Genomic DNA, 22,946 nt, shown 5'->3' on the forward strand with positions numbered 1-22,946 from the left:
GGATTCGGTATTAGACAGTTGGAGAATAGCTGGCTTAGGGTGAGCATCGCTTTATCCACGCAGGTTACTAACTCCAATAAATAAGTACCTAACCTCAACCTTGTGTTCCTCGGATCATTGGGTACCGTCTTAACATCCTGCACCATTATCTTTGAATGGCGCTCTTGCCCCGAGCTACTACCTACCATCCAGGAAAAAACCCCTGCTGCATCCCTGCCTAGAGCAAGCATCCAAGAAGAGCACCTCCGGTGATGTCACCACCCATGTGACGTCATCGCGCATAACGTGGGGCGTTGCGTCAATGGACTAACAGTGAGCGAGAAGCCAGGCATCGCCCAGGCAGGAGAAACAGTGACGTCACGTCGCATCGTGCGGGGCGTTGCGTCAGCGAGCTGCCAGTGAGGGCGGAGGGGAGGCCCCGCCCAGGCGGGAGCGGAAGTGACGTCCCCAGCTCAGCCGCCTCCTGTCAGCTGCAGACGGTTGGGGCAGCGGCTGGTGTGTCTGCTGCGGATCCCTCAGTGCCCTGAGCCCCCGGGCCATCCGTTCCCTACGTTCCTTCAGTGCAAATCTCACGAGAGCCAGCAAGGCGCCCCGATCAGCACAGCTCGCTGGGTCTCCCTGCCCCCCGGCCCTGTGCGCGCCCCTGTCCGGCCTCGCCCCGCGCGTCCCCGCGCCTCCACCTGCACAGCCGGCGCCATGTCCTCCTCCGGCGGTGGGGAGTTCGGCAACCCGCTCAGGAAGTTCAAGCTGGTGTTCCTGGGGGAGCAGAGCGGTGAGTGTCCGTGGCCGGCCTGGTAGGGCCATTGCTGGGGGTGGAGGGCGGCAGTGGGGGAAGAAGACTATCGTTGGATGGAGATGAGACCAAACGAGCCCCACCTTTAAACGCCCCTCCCTTCATCCTAGTGTTACTGCTGCCTCTTCCCTGCTAACTGCGGCTCTCTGGTCAGCTGCCATCGCACATTGGCTGTCACTGCATCCTGCCTACCCCCTGGCTGTCACTGCACCCTGCCTCTCCTGGCTGTCAGTGCATCCTGCCTACCCCCTGGCTGTCACTGCACCCTGCCTCTCCTGGCTGTCAGTGCATCCTGCCTCCCCCTGGCTGTCAGTGCATCCTGCCTCCCCCTGGCTGTCAGTGCATCCTGCCTCCCCCTGGCTGTCAGTGTGCATCCGCCTTCCCCCTGGCTGTCAGTGTGCATCCTCCTTCCCCCTGGCTGTCAGTGTGCATCCTCCTTCCCCCTGGCTGTCAGTGTGCATCCTCCTGGCTGTCAGTGTGCATCCTCCTTCCCCCTGGCTGTCAGTGTGCATCCTCCTTCCCCCTGGCTGTCAGTGTGCATCCTGCCTCCCCCTGGCTGTCAGTGTGCATCCTGCCTCCCCCTGGCTGTCAGTGTGCATCCTGCCTCCCCCTGGCTGTCAGTGTGCATCCTCCTTCCCCCTGGCTGTCAGTGTGCATCCTCCTTCCCCCTGGCTGTCAGTGTGCATCGTCCCTCCCCCTGGCTGTCAGTGTGCATCGTCCCTCCCCCTGGCTTTCAGTGTGCATCGTCCCTCCCCCTGGCTGTCAGTGTGCATCGTCCCTCCCCCTGGCTGTCAGTGTGCATCGTCCCTCCCCCTGGCTGTCAGTGTGCATCGTCCCTCCCCCTGGCTGTCAGTGTGCATCGTCCCTCCCCCTGGCTGTCAGTGTGCATCGTCCCTCCCCCTGGCTGTCAGTGTGCATCGTCCCTCCCCCTGGCTGTCAATGTGCATCCTCCCTCCCCCTGGCTGTCAGTGTGCATCCTCCCTCCCTCCCCCTGGCTGTCAGTGTGCATCCTCCCTCCCCCTGGCTGTCAGTGTGCATCCTCCCTCCCCCTGGCTGTCAGTGCATCCTCCCGCTGTCACTGCACCCTGTCCCTCAGCAGTCACTGCTCCTCTTCCCGTGGCTGTCACTGTATACTTAATCATTATCCCTGGCTGCCTGCACCCTCCTGCTACCGCCCCGGCATCATTTATTGCTCCCGTGTCGCTGCCCCCACTACCCTTTTTCTTCTTTGCTCACATTATGACACTTTCCTCTTTTTCACACTGGGAGCTTTCCCCTCTGACTGCCTAAAATCCGCACTTGCTGGCTACTGCCCGCTGCAATTTTAGCGTTTCTCTTCTCTTTTTGTCAGCTCCCAGGCCTGGCACTGCTGCCTCTTTACACCACCGACCTGTAGGTGCTCTTGGTCTTCCTTGGCGAACTAGAATTTCCCAGGATAGATCAAGAAGACTAAGTCCTTCTGCTTGGCCCATTCTGGTAATCGGATCCTTCCCCTCCTGTACTGTCTCTCGCTTCGTGTCTGGGCGTAGTCTATTGATGCGCTGTGCCGCTGTCCAGTGCTGAACCAGTATCAAGGCGAAGGCCTGCTGCTCAAACCGCATGCTTGAGGGCGTGAAACGGGCCCTCGGTGACTACACATGTGAAGCTGCCCTTTTGACTAAGCAGTGAGGAGAAGAAACATAATTCATCCTTTCGGAAGCGATTGAGGAAACCCGGTAGTTGTAGGCCAGGGTGGGGCTGAGGCGCTACAAGAAGCGTGCGAGGTAATGCAGGGTGGGTTTGAGATGTTGTGAAGGTTAACCGAAGGTAGATCTGTAGTATTTTGTCAGATCAATACGTTTTTTTAGGTTAAACAAGACCAAAAATTCTTCAACCAAAAGTGGATATTGATTTTGGCCTGCGATTTCAGAGTAATTGATGTTAGCCACATTTTGAAGTTGTGCGGATGCCGTTGACCTGCAAGATTAGCATATATTTTTCCATGTAAATGACCTGCAATATACGTTTTTGTTAAACATTTTATATGGACTTGAGGAATGATTTCTCTCCTATAAGTTTGAAAATTGTAACTGTAACGTGTGTCTGTCAATTCATTTATTCTCCCTTTGTGCAGCAATGAGAGTGACTAGACACCTTTTGTGTCACTAAATGGGGCGTGGTAAGTCACAAATTATGGACAGTGACAGTGCGCCTAGACACATCTATTGTCATTTTAAAGTAAAAACCCTTGTTGGAGGCGTGTGCCCCTTTGCCGGATGGACTCTGAAAGAGCCCTTCGCCTATGCAGGGTCTGTCTGGTGCCAACACTGATTCTTGTCTAGTGCCAGACTTGCATGTGGAAAGCACAGCCTGGTATGATGAGTTTTATCTCATCTGTTATTTATTGAACATAATTAAAATGCGACACTTATTAAGAGTGTGTACGAGGGAGGAGAAGCTTGTAGTTTGAATTCGTGCAGACCGACAGTAGCATGATGCTCCATAGACCATGCCTATCACATCCTTCTTTTCAGACTGGTGTGTTTCCTTTCTGGGTGTTGGGCTTTTGCTAGTTTGTCCTCCGTTTGTGAGATTCTGCTTTTCTGCCCAGCGCCACCAACACCGGATGCACTGACGGTGGTACCCGCATCAGAGGGAAACTGATTCGATTTTTGTGCCCTTGACGTTTAAAAAAGATACAAGTCATCTGCTAGGTTCCATTCCGTTTACATTTTTAACTCCAGTTCAAGAGTATTTTGGTGACATTTGAATATTCCTCAAATAATGTAAAATGGCGATCAAATACCGTAACTGGTTCTTGTGGCCCAATACAATTCAAGCTGTTGCCGCTCCTTTGCACACTCGAAAGTACAAATCTGGCCATAGCTCTCCCGGCCGCCTGAGGCCTCTGCTACAGCTCCACTTCTCTCTAGGCAGGCATGCCTCTGTCCCTGACCTCGCGGTGCCCCCCCTTTTTTTTCGTGTGTGTAATTTCCTTGAGATCATCAAATTGTATTCAGCAGTACCTTCTCTCAAATGATCTCTGGATAGAAGTGCTATTTTTGAGGTACAAAAGGTTTTACTGAACGCTTGCTTCCCAGGACCCTTTTGGAGCTCTAGAAGCAGCGGCCATCTTGATGGATTCCTCCACCTTTCAACTTTATTTTATTATTGTCCAACAATACCAAAAGCATGACTTAAAACATCTTAACCAATGCTGCCCAGCCCGGGACTTCATATTTATATACATCTTCACTGTTACATGCAGTAAACCCTTCCAACGACATTCATGACTTGTGAGCTCTCCTTGCGACTAGAACTAGGGGTCATCCTAGTGTCGCTTATCCAACCACGGGCCCCATATTTTGAAATGCTCACTCGGACAGCCCCATGCCATATAGATTCTTTCTTCCGCCACTGCACAGAACTCCATGACCCTGAACCAGTCTTCCACGGCAGGGACAGCCAGTGTCCATCATGTACAGGCAATTTCCCTTTTAGCAGTTATTAAGCTCGCTGCAACTCATTTCTGTTTAGCCCATCTCACCAAGCCATCCCAAGCAGTGCCATCTTGAGGTCCCTCAGAATGTGGCCACTGGTCATTTGAGTGAGATTATGAATTCTGGGCCAATGTTTATGAAGCACCGGTGACTCTCCAATACTATGTGTAGGATTGCACCTATTTCTCTTTGCCATCTAACACATTTTGGTGTTTGGCTTTTATCCATTTCATGGACGCGTTCTGGTGTGCCTTAAACTCTATGAAAATATTTGAACTGGATGAGACTGCGCCTGGCCGGCATCACCAGCTAATAATAATAATAACTGGCAGATATGCTCGCCCCCACCCATTCCTCCTCCTTTAGGGGGCCCAGGTCTACTTCCCATTCTCCCTAAGGGTTTGCAGTGGATCCGGCGTTCCTGGTGATCTTGAGGTCTGTTTATTGTGTTTATCAGACAAGTTTAGCCTTAGCTGGTCCAGAGTTTTCTTCCGCATCGTGTACATACATGCATGCATACATTGTGGAGCCTTTTTCAAGCGACCCAAGGCAGACTGGATACTGGGTTCAAATATGAACAATTTAAGTCGTTTATCACAGGTGTTTTGGGGCTAATACTCTACTGGTGGATTTGAAACTGAGCACCACATACACCCCTTTAGCACTGGACCATCAGGGTAACAAAATCCAGCAGGTCAGGGTTTACTCAGAGAGGTTGTAGAAACTCCAAACTGAATGAGACACTTAATATCCAATAATAAATAATTGTCCAGCTTAGACTTTTACATGAAAGGAAAAGTACCTTACTTCTATGCAGTCAACACAGAAAGATCAAAACTGTACATCGAAGGTCACAGGGTAAAAACACAACTATCTAGGTAACGCTCACTGTTGAGGAGCTAGCTGGTGCTTAGCGGAAGCTGTTGCTCTTGTGATGGTAGTGTATAATAGTGATTGCAAACTTAGACCCATGTCTTTTTTGAAGAATTGGTGGGCGTGGTTCTTCTGGCCCTTGGGGATCCCATTCAAGCACTTCTCACAGGAAATATGGCTAGGTTCGTGGTAGTGCTTAGTAGTCCCTAGAGACTTATCATGCTGCTCCCTTGCACAGTAATTTGGCCATAGGCTACAATGCCCTTGTAATATGGTGGACCGGATATACACCATGTTTGTTACTGAGTATCCCATCCGCCAGACTCTATATAAGGTTTTTAGTCTGTTGTCTGTAGGTGTTGGGTCACCCCGCTTCTGCCAGCTAAGTGCAGGGCTGCTTTGCTGGTGGGACGTGGGTCTGGATGGTCTACGAGGAACTGTCATGCTAACTGAGTCACAGCTGATGGTACTGCTGTCTCTGGCTTTACTTCTTGTGGAAATGTGGTTTCTAGATAAGGATGTGGGGCAGTGCACACCTGTGAGGAGAAAGCTGTGATCCACCAGCGCCACTCGGGTTGGGGAGGATCTTCTCTTGAGTTTTTCTTGAACCAAAACCCACAACCCAAATAAAGTCAAGAACCCAAACTTGGTTGGGTTGCTGTGATAATACAATGGCGGTTGACATAATCGCCAGCTGAGATAGGTCATCTTGTTGACGCATCAGCCTTCTTGAGTTGCTATCACATGCGATTCGTCTCATTGGAAAACTGTTGGATGCCGTTGCATTTTTCCTGACCGTCAAGCTGTCGTAGTAGTATTTGCTTCTAGCCATGCCAGTGGCATACCAGAGCCTCAAGGCATTACTGCACTGACTGGCAGTGAAGATTCTTCCATGCGTTGCAGCTACCTCACAGAAGGCAGGTCAAAGACAGCTCTTCGTGGCAGACTGCAGAGATTCAAGGTTTGTGTTCCTAGACATGGCAATGGGCTGTTGACAGTCAGCGACTCATCGTTGGAACTCAAACAGCTTCTCAGTTTCTACTGGTGTGCGACCGTAAATTTTATGTATGCTTGCACTAATTGTATACTGCAAACCTAGACAAAAAGGCAGCAAAGTGAGGCAGTTCTTGCCTTTTGTGTCGTACTCCAGCTATAGTCTTTTTCTCACAGTTTTAGCAAGTAGAACGGGTGAAGTTAGGATCTCAAAACAAGGGCATAAAAGAGTAAGAGTTTCCACACTCAAGTATTATTGGGGATAATATGCCAAAGAAAAAAGGAGCAGGAAAGGCTAGGGTTTTTTTCACATCCTAGTCCAGTCCACCACAAAGGACCTCATGAATGCTCTGAAGAAGCCCTGTAATTCACAATGTCTCCAGTTTCCATCTATGTACCCCTCTAGTGCCAAAACTGAAGTAGATTCCTGTGTTTCTACAGTCATAGGAAGGATACTCGCTCTGCACAGATTCGACCCCGCATACGTGAACTACACATATGTCACCCATGTCCCATATGAATAGAACAAAGGACTTTCTTGCAGGGGACCGGCTGTCCAAATAAAATCAATCAATCAATCAAGGAATTTGTATCGCGCACTACTCACCCGGAAGGGTCTCAAGGCGCTTGGGGGAGGGGGTCTGCTACTGCTCGAACAGCCAGGTCTTGAGCTGTTTCCTGAAGGCGAGGTGGTCCTGGGTCAGCCGCAGGTGGACGGGCAGGGAGTTCCATGTCTTAGCCGCCAGGTAGGAGAAGGATCTTCCTCCGGCGGTGGCTCTCTGGATGCGAGGGACGACGGCGAGGGCGAGGTTCGCGGATCGTAGCTGTCGGGTGGGCGTGTAGAAGGTCAGGCGGTCGTTGAGGTACCTTGGGCCCAGGTCGTGGAGGGATTTGTGTGCGTGGGTGAGGAGTCTGAACGTGATCCTCTTGTTGACAGGGAGCCAGTGCAGGTCTCTCAGGTGGCTCGAGATGTGGCTGCGTCGGGGGGCGTCCAGGATGAGACAGGCGGAGGCGTTCTGGATACGCTGGAGTCTTTTCTGAAGCTTGGCTGTTGTACCGGCGTAGAGGGTGTTTCCGTAGTCTAGTCTGCTGGTGACGAGGGCCTGGGTGACAGTCTTCCTGGTCTCGGTCGGGATCCATCTGAAGATCTTGCGGAGCATGCGGAGGTTGTGGAAGCAAGATGAGGAGACGGCGTTGACTTGTCTGGTCATCGATAGGGAGGAGTCCAGGATGACGCCCCAGTTGCGTGCGTGGTCCGTTGGCTTGGGTGCAGTGCCCAGGGCCGGGGGCCACCAGGAGGAATAAAAAAACACACTGGAGAGGCCAGTAGGAAACGCTCCCTGACTGGCAAAACGTTAAACGTCCTGTTCTGCTTGTGTAAGCTGTTGCTGCCGCCTCTGTCCGGTGAGCTGATGGTACTCAGGCTTCTTAAAGGAGGGAACACAAGGTGTGCTCCTCAAGATCACAGAGCTCAGCTCTAGGTTTTACTTTGTGTTAAATGGAGCCCTTAGTGCACTCACCTTTGCTGTGCGCTGAGGCAAACATGAAAATAAAACTCGCTGTGGGGGGGCTCGAGGCAGGAGTCCTTGCTCTGGAGACCAGCAGAGGCCCTTTTCCATCCCTGCAGGCAGACATGCATACAAGCCTGGATCCAGAAAGTTTATTGTTGAACAGTTGAGAGTTGCAGGTCCTTCTGTGGTAGGCCTGCTTGTTTAACAGTGAGCCTGAGTTGATTATGTATATGTTGAACTGCGGTATATTGGTTAGGTAAATGATTCAGCTTTCAAGAATGGGAAGGTTCTTTGAAACCTGTCAAGTATGATTTTGTACCATGACTTGAAGAAGGTGGTGTGTATCTTCTCATTTTTATTAGGTCGAGCATTCGAGACCTCTTGTATACACTTATTATATACTTTTATGTGTATATACTTTGTGGGCTTTGGAGATCAGCCCTAGGACTTGAATGCTTCCGCTCAGGGACTTTTTTTCTGTTCAACTGCCTCTATTTTAACTGTCTTGATGGAAAACGACTAGCAGAGGTCAGTAAAATACCAGAAATGCTTTCTGCTGAGGGACCCTTTTTTTTTTTTTTTTTTTTTTTAATTTTTCTGGCATCTGCCGCTATTTAACTTTCTTGATACAAAGCGACCAGCAGAGGTCAGTAAAATACCAGAATCACTTTAGCATTCTCTAGATTCCAGTCCATAGAAATTGGCTTCCACGAGCACCCGTAGACAATAATATTTTTTTTCAAATCTTGTATTTTTAGTGATATGATTTTTTTAGATTGTAGAAAGTGAAAAAAAAAGTGATGGATAAAATGCTTGAATTAATCTTAGCCATTGGTAATTACATGGGCTGCGTCCCAGTCCATCATGTTTTTGCCCACAATGCTACCTCAGATTAGACCCAGCCATATGCAAATCAACTCTGATCCTGCTCCAGTACTGTCAAGAATTCCTGTCATACAAGGGAAACACGCCCTTATGTAAACAGGAGAGCTGTTATATAACTCAAGGGAAACACGCCCTTATGTAAACAGGAGAGCTGTTACATAACTCAAGGGAAACACGCCCTTATGTAAACAGGAGAGTTGTTACATAACTCAAGGGAAACACGCCCTTATGTAAACAGGAGAGCTGTTACATAACTCAAGGAAAACACGCCCTATAAAGGGAGGAACCGGGAGGTACAAGGCTGTCGGATATTGTGTCTACACCGACGTACCTGCTTCGTGAAGAGCAGTGTTCCGGAGTGGTGCTCCAGTAAGGCAAGAACGGAGGTAGGTCGAGTCGTTACTCCCTGGGCCGTGTCTTGCCCCATCGTCACCTGTGAAGGACCCGGAAGCTCTACCGGTCAACCATTGAGCTTCGCTTTTTGACTCGGCTGAGTCCAAGCGCAGTGGCGCTTTTGCTGGTTGGAGTCGTAACTCCCAGCCCGACCAGAGACACAGGGACTGCCAGCTGTAACGCACACCAGGAGGTGTTTGCCGCGTTACAGACTCGGAAGTCCACAGGATCGATCGAGCGGCTGCTCTCGGTTCAGTCTTCTTGCTTGTGATTGGGGTATCGGTGACGCATCACCAGGAGGTGACTCCGCGTCCCGGTGCAGTCTGAGGAAGAGGTTGAGCGGCTGCTCCCTTCAGGTAGAGACCCCGGCTGGGTGTTTCCCTGACTCCTCGATTCTCCCCAACACTCTTCGTGCCCCTCACAGCCTACCGATTGGCATTGTCGGCCATTTCATTTCTGCCCTCTGTTGGCATACGCCGGGATCGGCGTATATGCAGAGGACGGTTAGGACCATCCGTGCTGTGGGCTGGTAACGTACTTAGCCTGGAGGATTCCAGTGACTATAACTTTTGTTTGTTCTTTGTATTTAATTTGCCTTCATTAAAAGAACTAACCCTTCACAAGTGGTTGCGTCCTCATTGTCGTGTCTGTTAAACGATCCTGAGACGTTCAGGGCGTTACAAAATATCCGACCTTAATAACACTAACTGTCTCCCGGTCGATAACAGACATGGCAACACTTGATGATGTGCTGGCTGCTTTAGCGGCCATGCAAGTTGAAGTGGCTGCCTCTAGGCAAGAAACAGCCGATGTAAAAGCCAGACTGGATGCTATCCAATTGGACCCGCTCACGCCCAGCACCTCCCTCACGAACCAGACCCCTGCGGTAGTAGTGGAAATGCCGGTAGCCATCCCCTTGGCAACACCAGAGAGGTACAGTGGGGATCCTAACACAGTGCAGGTATTCCTCACACAAGTGGCGCTACATTTATCGTGCAAACCAAAGGCGTTCCCCACGAGTCAGGCTCGTGTGGCTTTCCTTATATCCTATTTGGCTGGAAACGCGGCACAATGGGCCGTACCTCTGGTGAGCAGGGACGACCCCCTCTTATGTGATTGGGGTGCTTTTCGCGAGGAATTCCTGAAGGTATTCGACAGAAGGGCTGACTCGTACACGGCGGACCGTGAAATGCTTGAGTTGAGACAGGGATCCAACGACCTGGTGCAGTATCTCAACGCGTTCCGAAGGTTGGTTGCGGAAACCAAGTGGCCTGTTGCTAAACAGACGGCGCTCTTCCATCAAGGGCTGTGCGATGAGCTCAAGGACGCCGTGGCTCATATTGACCCTCAACCCAAGACATGTGAGGGCCTTATCAACCTGGTATTACGGCTGGAACATAGGCTAAGTGAAAGAAAGGGGGATCATGGGAGAAAAGGAAAATCCCTTCCATCCTATGTGACGGTGGGAAGTCCTGAAACTTCCACCGCATCCAAGGGAGAACCCATGGACATCAGCGCAATACGAGCGAGCCTCACAGCCACGGAGAAAGAGTCACGCCGTAAACAAGGATTGTGCCTATATTGTGGCAAAAAAGGCCACTACGTACGTGAATGCCCTGCCAAACCGAAGACGTCACGTTATCGGGCCAACCGGTCGGTAACAGCCGTGGTGGACATACCGGCGGAAAACTAGAGGACTCCAAGACCAGAGAAGGGGCATCTCGGAGTCACTCATCCATCCCTTCACTTTCCAACTCGGTCACTAAGGGACAACGACACCTGTTTATCACGGTGCACGTGGGAGTGCATGACCAGTGGATACCCGTTGTGGCCATGGTGGATTCAGGGGCCACTGGCATGTTTATGGACCACAACGAGGCATGCAGGCTAGGGCTAGTGCTTCTTCCCAAAGCAGTACCCGAAGACGTCTATGCGGTAGACGGAAGGCGATTGGTGACGGGGCCCATCGGACAGCACACGGGGGTCCTTCCGATGAGATATGGGAGGAACCATTTGGAACAAATCGATTTTAACATCATCCGAGCGCCCCAATATGGCGTCATATTGGGATTGCCGTGGCTACAGAAACACAACCCCTTTGTGGATTGGCCAACACATCGCATCGAAATGACGTCACCGTATTGCATCCTGCATTGTGGAATAAGAACGGAATCCCTTGACGCAGATGAGAGCGGGAGTCAGACGGTGGCTACAGCGGCAGAAAAAGATGTGGATCTCCCCCAGGCTTATCACAGTTTTGAGGATGTATTTGATGAGGTGAAGGCGGAAGTGCTACCACCACATAGACAGTTTGACTGCCAGATCGACCTGGTGCCAGGGGCCAGCGTTCCCAGCGGCAGGCTGTATGCCCTGACGGAGCCTGAAAACGTGCATCTCCGGGGGTACCTGGATAAACTCCTCAAGCTAGGATTCATCCGCCCGTCCAAGTCTCCGGCCGCCTCGCCACTCTTCTTCATCCCGAAGGCTAATGGGGAGCTGAGAGCCTGTGTGGACTTTAGGGCATTGAATGCGATAACCATAAAAAATCGGTACCCCTTGCCTCTTATCAGTGTACTTCTGGAACAGGTCAAGAAAGCTCGTATCTACACCAAGTTGGATTTGAAAGGGGCATACCATCTGGTGCGCATGAGGGACGGAGACGAGTGGAAGACCGCCTTTAAGACCAGGTTCGGCCTTTTTGAGTACCTCGTCATGCCGTTCGGTCTGTGCAACGCCCCGGCAGCCTTTCAGTACTTTTTGAATGAGGTATTCAGAGAGGAGTTGGATATCTACGTGGTCGTATATATCGACGACATCCTCATCTATTCGTCCAGTGTGGAGGAGCACGTACACCACGTCAAAGCTGTGCTCCAAAAGCTGAGGGAAAACATGCTGTTTTGTAAACTCAGCAAGTGTGACTTCCACGTCACATCCGTGGAATTCCTCGGAGTGATGCTGAGTCCAGAGGGACAGGAGATGGCAGAACGAAAGATCAAGGCGGTGAAAGAATGGCCGGTGCCCCAAAGCGTGAAGGACGTCCAAAGTTTCATTGGCTTCGCCAACTTTTACAGGCGGTTTATAGATGGATTTTCAGGAGTGGTGGCCCCAATCACACAGCTACTGAGGAAGTCCAAGGAGTTTGTCTGGTCCCCTGAAGCGAACAAAGCCTTTGAGGCCCTGAAAAGCGCCTTTGGTAAGGCGCCGGTGTTGGCTCACCCCGATCCGGATCTACCCTACGTGGTGGAAGCGGACGCGTCGGATGTGGCGCTGGGGGCTATCTTGTCCCAACGCAACCACGACACAGGGGTGCTTCATCCCGTTGCGTACATGTCCCGCAAACTCAACGACGCCGAACGCAACTACCATATTGCGGAGAAGGAGCTTCTCGCAATCAAGGACGCCTTCACCGAATGGAGGCATTGGTTGATGGGGGCAAGACATGTGGTATCGGTGTACACGGACCATCGGAACCTACAGTTCATGACGGCCACTAGACACCTTTCTCCCAGACAGCTGCGGTGGATGATCTTCTTTGCGGGGTTCAACTTCCGCATCACATATCGGCCGGGGACGGAAAACCGGAAGGCGGACGCCCTGTCCCGTCAATCTGCAGTTAAGGAACCATTGCCTGCAACCGAGCGTTCCATCATTTCCCCGAGGATGGTATTGGGGGTTATCCAACCGGATACTTTCCTGAGGGGAATAAAGAGAGGGATCAGGTCATTCGCATGGCGGAGGTGGCTCCTCAGTCACAGAGAATGGCAGCTGAAGGACGGGATACCCCTGAAGGGCAGGTGCCTATTGATACCCACGCCTAGGCTAAGGAAACAAGCATTCATCTGGTGCCATGACTCTCCATGCGCAGGTCATTTGGGCTTTGAAAAAACGGTGGCTAGCATGGGGCGGCATTTCTGGTGGCCAACCATGAGAGTGGATGTCAGGAGGTGGGGACAGGAGTGTCCTACGTGTGCTACCATGAAGGCCGACCATGGCCGAACCCAAGGGCTCTTACATCCACTTCCGACCCCGGATAGACCATGGGATAGCATATCACTCGACTTCGTGGTGGGCCTACCGGTAGACCAGGGGATGACGGCAATACTGGTGGTGGTGGATTACTTGACGAAAATGGGGCACTTCATCCCCTGCAAGAGAGTCCCTACGGCCGGGGAATTGGCGTCACTACTCCTAAAGAATGTGGTACGACTGCATGGATTACCTGGGGTGATCGTGTCGGACCGGGGGTCGCAGTTTACTGCGCAATTCTGGAAGACTTGGTGCACTGCGCTGCATGTTAAGACCGCCCTGTCCACCAGCTATCACCCTCAAACGGACGGCCAAACCGAGCGCCTGAACCAAACGCTCAAACAGTATCTGCGATGTTTTGTGGACCAGGGCAGGGAAGAATGGGTCGACTTGCTATGGGTTGCAGAGATAGCCTATAACAACGCCACTCACAGCTCCACACAGTCATCTCCGTTCTATAGCAACTATGGCCAACATCCCAGGTTCTTGCCATTTCTACATCCGTTCAGAGAGGACAGGATTCCCGCCACAGCGGACAGGGTGGCACACATAAAAGACACGTTGATGCGCTCAAGGGCTGTCCTAATAGAGGCCAAGAGAAGATACAAGGCTGCGGCAGATAGGAAGAGAAGGCCCGGGCCACTGTACCGCACTGGAGACTACGTCTGGATATCCACAAGAAACATGAGGTTTCGAAAGAACAGTGTGTTCCATCCCAAGTACATGGGCCCCTATCGAATTACCAAGTGTATGGGTCCCGTGAACGTGAAGGTGTGCTTGCCCCAGTCATTGCGGATACACCCTGTCTTTCATGTATCATTGCTCAAACCAGCACCCTCCAAGCCGTCTGGGACACCTAGGCCGGTATGCGTGGAGTCGGAGGTGGAGTATGAAGTGTCGGGCATACGGGCGTCCAAATGGCGCAGGGGGAAGCTGTGGTACCTGGTTGCGTGGAAAGGCTATGGCCCGGAGGAGCATTCATGGGAACCGGCTGAAGGGGTTCATGCTCCGCGCTTGGTCTCCTTGTTCCATCGGCGTTTTCCTGCCAGCGCTGGACCCGTGGGGAGCCGCTGAGAGGGAGGATGTACTGTCAAGAATTCCTGTCATACAAGGGAAACACGCCCTTATGTAAACAGGAGAGCTGTTATATAACTCAAGGGAAACACGCCCTTATGTAAACAGGAGAGCTGTTACATAACTCAAGGGAAACACGCCCTTATGTAAACAGGAGAGTTGTTACATAACTCAAGGGAAACACGCCCTTATGTAAACAGGAGAGCTGTTACATAACTCAAGGAAAACACGCCCTATAAAGGGAGGAACCGGGAGGTACAAGGCTGTCGGATATTGTGTCTACACCGACGTACCTGCTTCGTGAAGAGCAGTGTTCCGGAGTGGTGCTCCAGTAAGGCAAGAACGGAGGTAGGTCGAGTCGTTACTCCCTGGGCCGTGTCTTGCCCCATCGTCACCTGTGAAGGACCCGGAAGCTCTACCGGTCAACCATTGAGCTTCGCTTTTTGACTCGGCTGAGTCCAAGCGCAGTGGCGCTTTTGCTGGTTGGAGTCGTAACTCCCAGCCCGACCAGAGACACAGGGACTGCCAGCTGTAACGCACTCCAGGAGGTGTTTGCCGCGTTACAGACTCGGAAGTCCACAGGATCGATCGAGCGGCTGCTCTCGGTTCAGTCTTCTTGCTTGTGATTGGGGTATCGGTGACGCATCACCAGGAGGTGACTCCGCGTCCCGGTGCAGTCTGAGGAAGAGGTTGAGCGGCTGCTCCCTTCAGGTAGAGACCCCGGCTGGGTGTTTCCCTGACTCCTCGATTCTCCCCAACACTCTTCGTGCCCCTCACAGCCTACCGATTGGCATTGTCGGCCATTTCATTTCTGCCCTCTGTTGGCATACGCCGGGATCGGCGTATATGCAGAGGACGGTTAGGACCATCCGTGCTGTGGGCTGGTAACGTACTTAGCCTGGAGGATTCCAGTGACTATAACTTTTGTTTGTTCTTTGTATTTAATTTGCCTTCATTAAAAGAACTAACCCTTCACAAGTGGTTGCGTCCTCATTGTCGTGTCTGTTAAACGATCCTGAGACGTTCAGGGCGTTACAAGTACAAACTGTCCCGCCCTAACAGCCAAGCTAGATCCTCTCAGAACTGGAACACAAGCAACCCAAGACAGAATTTGGCTTATTTGAGCCTCTTCAGTTGAGTGCAGCTTGGCTCCACTCGTACTATGAGCACAAAACCTAAGTCTGAGCATACCCTTTACACTTGGGGCCTAATTATGATGTCAGTCGGACTGTCGGTCCGGCTGACTGACAGTCCTTCGGTCCGACTGCTGCATTATGATGCAGGCAGTCGGGCCCTGTGTGGTCGGGGAAAAGACTGTCACCTCTGACATGATCTGAGATCCCGTCAGGGCTGCGGTCGAAATCATATCCCTTGAATGGCGGTGGTGCCGAGCAGGCACTGCAGTTGGGATTACGATACCCCTTTCTGATGGCTCTCTAATGTTGGATAGACAGCCATGAATGGGCTGTCTGAAAGGGACTTTGGGAGCCCCAAACAGGTACCCCGTCCATCGGGGGCCACTTTAAAGTGGCCCAGGGGACACATGTAGTGCCCCCACATACCTCCATGCACCTTGTGTCATGCACCACATGGTGCATGGCACACAGTGCATGGATGTGCACAAAGTGCTTATTTAAACTGCAGCCTGTGCTGTGGCTCTTTTCCTGGTTCGCAGCACAAGCCAGCGTGTAAATGCGCACTTTCTGGCTGCCAGCCAGCCAGCCAGGCACAACGAAATGCAGTTGTCGGACCACCGACTACTTGTCGGCCCGTCTCCTGACCTCCACGATAGCAGTCACCGGTCTGACCGTCTGCCATCATAATAAGCCCCACAGTGTGTCACAATGAATAATACAAAAAGTGATGAATGAAATACTTGAATTAATGTCCACCAATGGTATTTACTTTTGGCCGCATCCCAGGCCATTGTGTTTCTTGCTCACCCTTCCACTTTGTAGTCATCATTGTGAAGCCCATACAATGTAGATGGTCTCATTGTGCATAGCAATCTTGTGGAGGACTTGAGGGCCTGTTGATAGAGTATGTCAAGTTTGAAATAGTGGTCTGATGTTGTTTTCTCAATGAGATGTTGAAACAAAGAGACATTAGCTGCTGTAAGGCATAACAAGCATTGGCATAGCCAATAGGTCTCGCCTTTGGGACCTTTTAGGTGTTTAGCCATGCAACAGTTGTTGTTGCACCAAGAATATTGTGCTGGATAACTAAATACTTAGAAGGTCCCAAAAGCGAGACCTATTGGCTATGCCAATGCTTGTTTTCTAGTCACATCACACTGAAATGAAGATGCGCTACAAAGACTGGGAGATTTAATTGTAACATTTAAATAGCGGTTTCTACCCCTATGTGGGGAGCTAGAACACTTGTCCTACATATGTAGCACTCTACAACCACAGCCGGGAGAGCAGCAATGAGCAACAATCGACAAGAAACGCGAGTGGTGCGCGCGCGCAAGAAAAGTGAAAGTAGGCTGATGAAATAATAAAATAGAAAAAAACAAGAAACACGCTCGCGAAAAGTGAAAGTAGGCTGCGCGCGCGAAAGTGAGTGAACGCGGCTGTACATATTGCAAAGCTGCCGGCTGCGCGCGTGCAGGCTCGCGGGAACGCAAGCTTGTCGCCAGCCAGCAGCACTTTCAAAACTCACATACTAAATGTCTCTCCGAGCAGCGCATGCGCGCTGACTCAGCGAGACCTAAAAAGGGCCACAGCTCCTTCAGTTCTGGTTTTGGTTGGTGCATTGAATCCCATAAGTTTGAGTTTGGCTAAGGGTTTCCTTTTACTACCTGCGAGCCAGTTTTATGTGGTGGTCTGATAGTACAGATAATCTTATTGATGACAAGCCTCACATTATCAGACTAACATTAATTGCCTGGTGTTGTAATTGTAAGAAGAGCAAACTTCTGCTCTACCTGTCAAATGAGTTAAAGAGCAACAGTATAGGTTAAGCAGACAGATCTGTAACCCAGGGGGGCACTGATAAACAGACTTCGGAACAGTTTAAATCAGTAGTAAGACATTTTGGGTCAAGTTCCCATAATGCCCGGCACACAAATCCTGCCACGTATACCCTTTGTGAAAGGATTATACCATTGACAATTAAAGCTATGCCAAAACTGAAACAGTAGGATTACAACTGACTATATATGATTTCCATTTCATTGAGTCGGAGTGGGTATTCTGAAAATCTAGTGTGGATCTCTGCTGTCTTGGACCTATTATGGATGACCGGATTACATTAATTTCCACCCCTTTATCTCATTTGGAGCCCCTCACTCAAACTCCAGATTCCTTGATCAATATTACTCTTTTTTTCTGCCACTCTCAAAGGGATTTAAGTTGCTGGTGAGTGGCTCTTCGGCCTCTGGTCCATTGAAGCTTGGCATCTGGTTTGAATGATGGCCATGGGGGCTACTACCATATAGCTGGTCATTGCTTTTATTGTGACTTCTATAGAAGGGTTGTATGAGGATATCAATCCATTTAGACCAGGTCAGCCCTTATGCTCTATTTATCTGAGAATTCCCCCCAGTGGATGCATCCAAATGTATCCTTGCTGCTGCTAAGATGTACTGCAGAACCATAGAAGCTGCAGGCACACTGATGGTTTATTGGTGCTTCCAGTACCAAGCATTTACTTAGACAAGCCCTTAGGATTGACTCAGTAAGGATCACGTGGCTTGGTGTCTGTCCTTTGTTCATGCACATAGACATCTGCCTATTATCTTCGATTGGGGGAGTCTCTGTGTTGGAGGTTCTCAACCTTCTGACTTCTCTGAACTCCCTCTGAATCATTAGTGGAAGCCTGTGAACCCACCTTAAGTAATCTGTACAGTTTGAGCTTCAATAATTCACAAAAATACAGAGACAAGAGCATATCAAACACATTTATAGATACTGAAATATATTATTTATTCACAAACAGAAAATATCAAATATTTCCCTTAAATGGGAAGGTTGGCGATTCACACAAATTGGTTTTATTTCTAAATGACGAATTGATATACTGCAGTTTAGTGTCTCACTTTGTCTTTATGCTTCTAACGCTTGTGCTCTTTTTGTCAGTTCCTATCAGTGCTTCACAAAAATACAGAATGGGCAGAGAGCCCAATGAACAGCACCCCCCTTTGTCCCATTTTGCGCTCGCTATAAGCACCCACTGCTCAAGGGTGAGACCTGAGGCCACAGAAGTATGCATTTATTAAAAGTGATTTTTAAACATTATTTTAGAAACCGCCCTGATGACAGTGTAGTTGATGAACCAAGAGGCAACTGAGCTCTCGTGTATCTTATATGTTGCTAGATTTGTATTTTATATGGAGGAAAAGTTTAGTCTGTTAAATCAAACAAAAGTGTTTTTTGTACAGCAGACATGCTGAACTTATGTATTTGAAGGTGCTCTCATGTTCTCAAGAAGAAAATGGCATCTCAGTAACTTAAAATATTTGCCCACGATCCCATAATTTGAACCCAGTTTATGGGTCAAGAGCTCAAGAGCATTATAATTAGATCGAGTAGATTATTTAAGTCCCCAAACCTGCAAGTCTGGAAACTATTTTATGATTTTTCGAGGCCTGTGAAAGTACGGGGTGGCCTAGCCTGATATTAAAAGGATCAAGGGTGTGTAATATAATGGGACCCTGCACTTGTATGGTATATTTCCATATGGTGAACTACCGTTTCACAAGACGCGTATCATTGTATATTGGCTTTACTAAATAAGAACGCCCTGAAGAAGTTCACAGTGGTGAAAGAAACATGTTGGCTGTGTTGTTTTGCTGTAACAATTGAATCCATATCTACTGTACATGCACTATGGAACATTCTGCACTTTAATTTGGACTCTTTCCCATTATTGACTGTTGGTGCACCTCCTATATGTATTTTCCCTACCAGTGCTTCAGTTGGGGCTAATTCCCATCCATATTAGATTATGTTTGCTGTTCTTGTGCTCTTGTGCTCCTCCCATGAATTAATCAAAGGACACCAATTTTTTAGTTTATTTCGAATGCTTTCACAGTTATAAAGCATTTTAAAATTTCCAATTGTACATTCTGGGCCATATTCTCAAGGAACTATCGCTGAGTTAACGGCACTCTAGCGCAGCCAAATTTGCGATACATTTATCACCCCATTCACAAGCTGGTGTCAACAGCCCATAACACCAGTTTATCCGCGATAGCAGCCTCAAAAAACATCGCCACAGATGACCCCGGCAACTATCGCTAATGAGATGCAGAGTAGGCGTTCCCGTGCAAAAAGCCGCAACAACACCACTCCGCAACATTCTAAACGACCAGCCACATATGCGAAAAGACCACGAATCATGCAATAATGCGCAGCAGTAAACTAACACCTGCTCTGACCTGGTGTAAATTTGGACGGCAGCCGGCACCAGAAAAGGGAGCTCAGCCCACAGCCACACCTGAAGAACAGATGCCATGGAGCTACTCATCATGCAGCTCGGAGCTGCAACAGGCCCGCAACACCCACTGCCACCACCCCAGGCCTGCCACCACCCCCGGACCCGCCCCGGACTACCACAGAGGCAGCGCAGACACAGACCGCGGACCTTCTGAAAACGCACCAGCCTCAGCCATGACACCAGAGTATTTCATTGCCCACTACATCCTCTGCATCCTGAATATCATTGCCCACAGGCTGACAGTACCAACACAGCGGTTAACCAACATCCCACCTCAGACAAAGCTGCTGGCTGTGCTGCACCTGTTGGCCTCTGGTACCTTCCAACCAACAACCGCTAGAGTTGGAGGGGTCTCACAGCCAGCCCGATCATAGTTCCTCAAACCAGTCCTGGATGCCTTCATCAGCTTGGTACCCCAGTACCTACACTTCACACTGCACAGGAACATATGGAGACCAAGCAAGGCTTCTACGCCATAGCTGCATTCCCGCATGTGTTGGGGGCAATTGACTGCACACATGTCCTACTTGTACCTCCTGCCGACACTGCACACAACTACCGCAACAGAAAGCACACACATTCCATCAATGTGCAGGCAATAGTGGACCACCAGGGACTCTTCACCAATGTCGTCACCAACTACCCAGGTAGTGTGCATGATTCATACATCTTCCGACAGTCCATCATCAACCGGCGATGTCAGGATGGCACCTACGGAAATGCCCTGCTCGTTGGTAAGTACCAAATGAACACATCACACACCTCAACTCCACAATCATGCAACTCACAACACTGGGAATGCACACGTCACAAACTGACATACAACATGCCCACTTACCAGACACAACAGCACAACTTACTGTGGTAACCTTGGCTAGCCATGTACACAGGCCATCAACGGCATGGCACCAAAGCCACACAACAGCTGATTGTGGGGAGAGGTGGGAACCAGGCATGTGCGCAGGAGGCAAGTGACCCATTAATAAGCATGTACACAATGCCAAGTGTGGCGTGGTTGTGCTGGCCAGACTACAGTATGCAGATCACAGACATATCCATGTCGACACACACCGCTGGTGTATGGAGTGTAGTGGACAGTGGACGCAACCATGTCACCCCAGCCAGTGGGGAAGATCTGGGAAATGTAGCTTGTTACGTCCCCCCTGTAAGTGTGAGTGGAGTGGGCTGGGCCAGCGTACGCCAGGCCAGCGTAGGGGTGTGAATAAAAGGCCCGTAACTCTGGGCGTGGTCCTCTTCCAGAATGCCCAAAATCTCTGCCAGGGTGGCGCCTCTCGCCCCGCTATGAGGCCGATGCCGTCGCCATGAGCGGTGTTGCCTGCGATCCTGTGTGCCTGATGCACCCCAGGGGATCACACATGCCAACTGTTGTGTGTGTGTGCTGCTATTAGCGCAGCATGAGCCAAAGATGTACCCTCAACGGCATGTCGAGTTCAGCCAGGCAGGTGCTCTACATCTGTGTCAGCACTGTCCTTGCAATGGGCCGACACACACATGGCCGGCCATATTCTGCGCAGCATCATCACTGTGTCGGACTCTGGCTTGTAGACATGCGCAGACAGGCATGTCAATGGTGTGCCATAGGGGTGCATGTGATGTACTCGCGCGGCGCACAATAGTGAATGTGCCTGGGAGGGGGGGGGAGGGGCAGCAGGGAGTCTACGTAGTTCACAGTGATGCAGCTCATTTGCAACTCGCAGCACATGTCATACAGGAATCACTAAGTCACACATCACACATTAATGGACCAGTGAGCCTGCCAACACATCATGCAGTATGTAGTCGTGACTCATGTGTCTCTGCACTGTCACAGGTGACCAAGGATATGCACTCTGCGCTTGGATGATGACACCCCTCCGAGCCCCGAACACACAGGCCCAGAGGCAGTACAATTTGGCCCACAAACGCACCAGGGGCATCGTGGAACGAACATTTGGCGTGTTGAAGTCTCGTTTCAGGTGCCTGGACGTCACAGGTGACAGGACAGGTCACAGGTGGTAAGCTCCTGTACAGCCCAGACCTCGTGTGCAAGAAGATCGTTGCATGTTGTGTGTTGCACAACATATGTGTACGCAGCAAAGCCCCATGGATACGAGTGCCAGATGCACCGGAAGATGATGATCGAAGATGAGGCAGGTGGACCACACCCCACTGCAGCAGGAATAGTACGTAGGGACTACATCATTGACAGTTTCTTCTCTGGTTGACGTCACATTGTGTGGGTCCTTTGCAGTAATGGCACAGTACGTTGAGTTTCAAATCTCAAGGGGGGGAGGATGGATCACTTGTCCTGCGGTGCCATGGTCTTATTGGTTGTATCCACTATAAAAAGACCCTCATACATCTACACAGGTCAAAGGCGGTATATTTTCATTCTCCGCCATTTGTGTACTGTTTCAGCAACATCATTGGGTCAGTTTATTGTAAAATGCTGACCTCCACCTGGAGGAAGACCTGCTGGCACTGACAGTAGTGGTCAGAAATGAACGTGAATAAGTGCTCGTGGTGAGGTGAAAAATACTACATTAAAATCCCTATGTCACTTATAACCTCTATAATTTATTCGGGAGGCAGTGAATGGGAATTTAAAAGAAAGATATTGTGCGTATTGAATGAGTTACTAGTCATTCGCACTTCTTAATGGTCAACATGTTTCAGCCCTCTGCATATTCTCGGGGCTTTCGTCAGGACCGAATTTCAATGTGTAGGGCCAATGAGGTTCTACATAGAGTGGTTAATTAACCACTAAATACTAGATGGTCAGATCAGTTGTATCTGTACCTAAAAATAAAAGAAAGTAAAGCAAAAGGGTGGTGCTGTAAATTTAAGAAAACATAATCTTTCGACGTTTTCAAAACAAGAGCTTTCGAAACAGTATTATTTTTCATACACATCCGCAATGGGAGTTACATTTACGCAGCATTGTGCATTAGTCATCACAATTTGTGTGAACATGGAGATTCGGTTAAAGAACACTAAAGGAAAAGCAAAGCTATATCGGAGTGAGTATATAATATTTTGGGTTTGTAGCAGACATCGTATTTTGCGTGTCTTCTAACTCATTCATACATTGCATGCATCAAGGATACATTTTAGATTCTCACATACGCGCGCTTGTGTTTGGAAAAGTACTAGACATGAGAACTATCTTATTTGTGAAATCCAGATTACTCTTGGCAGTGTTCGTAGTGCCTAATAGAAAGCAGGATCTATAGTTGCTCAGAACATTTTTATCGACATAAAATCCAATGTGAGTCAGTCTACAAGATTTAATATTTACATAGGTTTGTGGGTGACATCGTATTGTGGGAAGTCCCTACCGCATCTCCGGTTTCAAGTAAGATACAATAACACTTCTCTTTTCCTCAGAATCAACCTTTTAAAGCCCGTCAGAGACTCCATGAAGCGGAAACTTAGCGCACATAAGGTAAAATTTACCCGCATGACTAACTATTGAGA

At 49.8% G+C, this 22,946-nt stretch overlaps 1 protein-coding gene across 2 annotated transcripts in view; it reads left to right on the forward strand.

Annotated features, from left to right (window-relative positions):
• Positions 1 to 292: 292 nt before the first annotated feature.
• Positions 293 to 22,946, forward strand: part of RAB41 (RAB41, member RAS oncogene family) — a 586,928-nt gene continuing 564,274 nt past the window's right edge. For both annotated transcript variants that reach the window (XM_085608359.1, XM_085608360.1), the window contains exon 1: positions 293 to 772. In XM_085608359.1, coding sequence (XP_085464485.1) covers positions 697 to 772 — 76 coding nt within the window. In that variant the 5' untranslated portion in view covers positions 293 to 696. The remainder of the gene's footprint in view (positions 773 to 22,946) is intronic.

The sequence above is a fragment of the Triturus cristatus genome, chromosome 5_2, assembly GCF_964204655.1.
Source record: "Triturus cristatus chromosome 5_2, aTriCri1.1, whole genome shotgun sequence".
Lineage (NCBI taxonomy): Eukaryota > Metazoa > Chordata > Amphibia > Caudata > Salamandridae > Triturus > Triturus cristatus.